The following is a 5,168-nucleotide window of genomic DNA, read 5'->3' as shown; positions in this document are numbered from 1 at the left end:
CAGTGGCAGCAGCGAAGGCAGGAGGAGGAGTGGCACGGCGAGAGTGCAGGCTATCGTGCCCCATGCATCTGGTGCCAACCGGACCCTGCTGCAGTTTGACCCCGGGGATGTCATCATGGTGCTAATGCCGGAAGCGCAGAACGGCTGGCTGTATGGCAAGCTGGAGGGCTCAACCGTGTATGTGAATTTGGTGCTGTAAATTGTCCTGATGCAGGCCTGATGGGTCTGGAGCTGGGATGCTTAAGCCTGAAATTATCTTCCCCCTCCTCTCCTGGTGAGGCCTGGGCACTGTCTCTCACCTACCATCTGGGTGGGACATCGCCGTGTCCTCAGTCACGGGTTGTGCCTAGCATGGGGGCTTTCTAAGCTGAGGAGGTTCAATGGGGCAGGACTAGCAGGGATGAGATGCCTAGGAAAGGTCCAGGGGCTTTGGGTGGAGGAGCCAGGGATGCAGTGACCCTCTTCAAGCTTGCTTGACTGAGTGACTCCTGTCATGGGACCCAGCTCAGGGCCGTGAACTGCTGGAGTTACCTGAGAGGTCTGGCATTTCTCATCTCACACCTCAACTGCCGCAGCAGCCTCCAGCACAGACAGGGCATGGAAACTGCTGCACCCAGCGCTTACTGAATTACTCCCTGTGGCACTGCTGGCCAACAGCATGCCCTGTTCCTTCCGCATGGGATCCCTGCACCATGATCTGCACGGAGGTTTCTGGGGTGGAGCTGCTTTGCCCCGAGGGGAGGGGATTTCCACCGCTTCCTTGCGGTTGTGCGCAGTCAGAGCCTCTCTTCCCGGATTGCAGCAGTGTTGCTCCGGGGAGCAGGGATTTTGCATGGCCTCTGAGATAAGCGAGTCCTGCTCCAAGCTCAAGGACAGTCTTGCAATAACTCCACGCCCCGCCTAGGGCTGACAGACCTAGAAACCCTGTCACATGCGGTAGTGGCATCAGAGGCTTGCCTGGACCTTATTCATCTTTGTTCCTGTGACCTAGATGTGGCTGGTTCCCCGAAGCTTATGTCAAGCCTCTGGAGGATGCAAGACAGATGGAAGAGCCAACCACCAGGTAACAGGAGAGCAATTGGCTAGGCAGGAGCTGGAGCATCTCTTGGTAGGTCAGTAACACCAGTGGGATACCTGTTTGGGGTGTGCCCTGTGGAGACCTGCAGTGCTCCTGTGCTGGAGTGTCTGCTGAAAGCCTCGCCGTGCCCTGAGATCTCACAGGCTTACCCTAGATGGCTCCCTGAACACATGCAATATCTTCTCAAACGCACTTGTGACTTGGCCAGTCCAAGCCACGTGTATTTTCTCCAGAGGCATCCCACAGACATCTGTTGTAGTTAGCACCTGTGCTGCTCCCTGTTCCTTGCTCTTTGTCTCTACCCCACTGCTTTCTTCTCTCGCACAGGTCCTTCCCACTGAGAAACAGTCACAGTATGGATGACATCCTGGACCGTCCCAGCACTCCTTTCTCTAGCAATTACCGGCCTGCCACTGCCCAGCCCAGTTTGCCGAGCCCACCCCCGCTCTCGGTGGGTGCCAGCAGTCACCAGAGTGGGGTGGCCACCCCAGTCAGTTCTGGCTCCAAGGTGAGTGCAGGAGGAGTGACCGGTGGGTGTGTGTGGAGTGGGCATCTTCAAGGCACACTTTTTCTGCATTTGCCAGCTGAGAAAGAAAAACACCTTCCGGATGTTGGTGTGTGACCTCCTCTCTTCCTGAGCCAGGGGGTCTTGTTAGCACTGGCCTTTCTCACCCAGCCTGTCTGCGTGCCACTATGTCCTGGCGGCCCCTGCCAGTCAGCCTTGTGTGTGCAGATCTGCAGCACCTGGCTTTCCTCCCCCGAGGCATTGCTTTTCTGCCCCTGCTCTTCTCACTTCTCTCTCTTTTTGCTCACCAGGGATGCTTCAGTTCAGTCCTTTTCTCCATGACCTCCCAGCCTGATTTCTGGTGGCTCCAGGGGAGCACCTCTTTCTGCTAATAGTAGGACCATGGAGTGATCAGGCTGGGCTGGGAGTGGGTGACCAGCTAACAGAGATGCCACCCTTCTCCCGTCAGAGAACGGAGAGGAGTTTCATAGGGCTCCTCTTCCAATTTCAAGCAACGGTTGGGTTAAAGTTGCAGCTGGGATAGGGGGAAATCTAGGGTAAAAGGCTGAGGGCAAAGCCATTTTGGAGAGCCTTAGAACAAGTTGTTCATAACTTGTTCCAAGTTCTTGTTCTAACATCCACAACATACAGATGGCGTAATGAGAAGGAAACCCTTCACTTATCACTGCTTCCAGCTGTGGGGAATTGACTGGTGAGGACAAAGTTAAAGGCGAGGACAGTTAAAGATGAGGACCTGGGAGAGGGAAGAACGGTGCTGCCTGTGGAGTGTTACTTGCTCAGTCTCATAGGAGGCTGGGAAACTTCATCTCTTGTCACTGGTTCCAGACCAGTGCGAGGTTGCAAGCGACTGCATGGCTCAAAGGACTGAAAAATGCAGCATTTGATTACTCCTTTCCCCTTTCTGCTTTGTGGTTTCAGGGAGCCTCAGGCTGCACAACAAAGACGGGAACAGACCCTGGAGCCTATCCCCCATTCTGGTTTCCACCCAGTCCCAGGGCTGGAGCTTAGGGACAGACATGGGATTGAGCAAATGAAGTGTGTGGAGGGTACCAGTACCATGGCAGGGTGATTGAACCTCATGAGAACTTTGGAAAGACTCAGCCTTGCTCTATACTTAAGCCTAAAACATCCTCCGGTTGAGCCAGGAGCACATGGGTGTGTGTTTGACTACCCGACAGGAACACATGTCATGTGGATTTCTTCTTTACTGCCAGCTACAGAAACTGGCAGACTTTAGCAGGGCAGTTGTCACTGATCCTTCATTATCTACGGGCAGAGAACAAGGGCCACAGGGCCTAGGTCCATCTTTCTCCATCAGGTTGGTCCACATTTAAGCCGTACATGGTGTAGGATTAAGGTAGCCACAGCTCTTGAGTTCCCCCAGGACGCAGGAAGCATGCGAGGGCACTGACAATAAACTCTTTACCAGGGTAGGTGGACAACACGAGGGGGGCATCTCTGGCTGTGCTGGCAGGGTGAAATGTAGCTCAGACTGTCAGTGTTTGCTGTGCTCTTCAGATATGATGCTTTGGGGATCTGAGATATCTCCTTTCTTCGCCAAGGCAAAGGAAGGTGTCCTAGTGGAACGGGGAACCTGTGGTGTAGGAACGAGCCCCCACCACAGAAATCAGGGTGTTACCTGCAGCGATGAATTGGTGGGGTTGCAAAGCTTGAATGAATAGGGAGTCAGAGTCCTATTAATAGGACTTGGGCTCCTAACTCACGTGTTTTGTGAAACCTTCCTCCATGTGTGTGGTGTCTTCTGCCCTTCTTGTGTCTCTCCGTTCCCCATCCCAGCTCACTCACTGCTGCCTTTCTTTTCACTGCAGAGATCAGGAGTGTTTCACCAGCCCCCTGAACTCTTCCCACGGTGAGTGAGGCGTGGAGCTCTGCTCTGGAATCATCAGATGGGGCCATTATTATTTAATATTTTGGATTATCAAATGTGAGAGGAATAGGGAACTGGGAACAAATGTCTGGAGGAAAGCAATGCACAAACTCCCTTCCAGGAGAGGAGGCAGAGGTTGACGGTTCTGGCCTTTGTTGACTGGGAAGGCTCTTTCCTACCTCTTGTAATATGAGGTAGGACCTGAGCACCCGGAGCATATGCACGCTCCTTCCCACCCATTCTGGAAGAGTCAGAATAGCAGCTCGCAGCCTGAGTGTGGAGCTCCATGATTTGTGCAGCTCTGCCTGCTTTGAAACGGCTGAGACATGAGGGACGTGTCTTTTAGCTGTGATGAGTCAGGTCTGTGCAGCTGAGGCTTGCTGTAAAGCCCTGCTTTCCTAGCACCTGAGGCTGGGTGGGTGTCTCCAGGTTTCTGGCATGGTGCTGTGGCCAGTTTCTACCCCCTGACTCCTTGCTTGGGATATCAGGGGCCACAGGTGTAGAATGCTACTGCAAGGGACCCTCCATCCTACAGGAGAGGGAGGGTGAGAAGCCCTGAGGAGAGTCCAAGGGGAACCACATGGGAACGTGCAGCAGGGTGTGTTAAGGAGGGAGAAAACATACTCCTCAGCCAGCTCTACCACACTCTCCTCCTCAGCATGGAGGTGGCTATGCAGCAGGACTAAACAGCCTTTGCTTGGTCAGCAGGACCCCTGCCCCGTCACTGCAGATTTCCTCATGCTTGCCTCTTTCCTTCCCCCTTCCAGAGGTACTAACCCCTTTGCCACAGTCAAGCTGCGTCCCACAGTCACCAACGACCGCTCAGCACCCATCATCCGATGAAGCGACGCTGTGGGCAGCAGAGAATTCCAGCAGGGAAGGGGGAGGCATACAGTGAAGTGACGGGCTGTGATCCTAGCTGGGCAGCACCCTAATGCCTCCGCTCGTGCAGTAACCTCTCTTTCCCCCTCCCTTACCTGCAGGACGCCAGGACCCATATCACCTCATGGCTGTCTGGCATGATTTAGCCAGCAGCAGACCCCTGCAGCTCTTTTTGGATTTACCCCCATCCTCCCTCCCCATGTGATGTTACTGTATCTGAGTGGGAGAAATCTGGTGTTGCTGGTGCTGGTGGGTTGGCAGAGGAGATGCTCTGATCTGGGAGGCGGAGGGATGGGCGGTAAGATCATCTGCAGCATGGGGCAGGGCTAAGCAGGATGACAAAGGTGAAGCTTTGCTAGCCCTGCTGTGGGCAGAGAAGGACACTTGCCAAAAGATCCCTTTGCTACCAGAAAAAACGAACCCCAAAGGGAGGAGGCCACAAGAAGGCTTCCAGCGATGCGGTCTGGCTGATGGGGTCTGCAACGTGCATCTCTCCGCTTTTGGCCCCTTTGGCAAGTGTGTCCATTTGTAGCACCATCTGCTGCCCCTTCTCGCCCACAGCACAGCCCCTTCCCTTGCTGGGCAGCGCTGGGGGCAAGGCGGGGGCGGGTGACTGTGCCCAGTGCCGCTGCCCTGCTCCTTTGCCTATTATCCTGTGGAAAAGACTTGTTGGTTTGGTTTGTTTTTTTTTTTTAAATAAAATGGAGAATGTGGCTTCTGCAGCTGTCCCGGTGGTGGGGACATCACGCTGATCAGCGGATGCAGGGGGAGGAGAATGTGGGGTCCCTGCCAGC

At 54.5% G+C, this 5,168-nt stretch overlaps 1 protein-coding gene across 1 annotated transcript in view; it reads left to right on the top strand.

Annotated features, from left to right (window-relative positions):
- BAIAP2L2 (BAI1-associated protein 2-like 2) overlaps positions 1–4,335 on the top strand; it is a 10,842-nt gene extending 6,507 nt beyond the window's left edge. The window contains exons 11-15 of the mRNA XM_010141674.1: positions 18–177; positions 992–1,063; positions 1,406–1,586; positions 3,434–3,474; positions 4,260–4,335. Coding sequence (XP_010139976.1) covers positions 18–177; positions 992–1,063; positions 1,406–1,586; positions 3,434–3,474; positions 4,260–4,335 — 530 coding nt within the window. The remainder of the gene's footprint in view (positions 1–17; positions 178–991; positions 1,064–1,405; positions 1,587–3,433; positions 3,475–4,259) is intronic.
- The last annotated feature ends 833 nt before the right edge of the window (positions 4,336–5,168 follow it).

Source organism: Buceros rhinoceros, unplaced genomic scaffold (assembly GCF_000710305.1).
Source record: "Buceros rhinoceros silvestris isolate BGI_N320 unplaced genomic scaffold, ASM71030v1 scaffold32468, whole genome shotgun sequence".
NCBI lineage: Eukaryota > Metazoa > Chordata > Aves > Bucerotiformes > Bucerotidae > Buceros > Buceros rhinoceros.
This window is presented reverse-complemented; position numbering and strand designations above follow the sequence as displayed.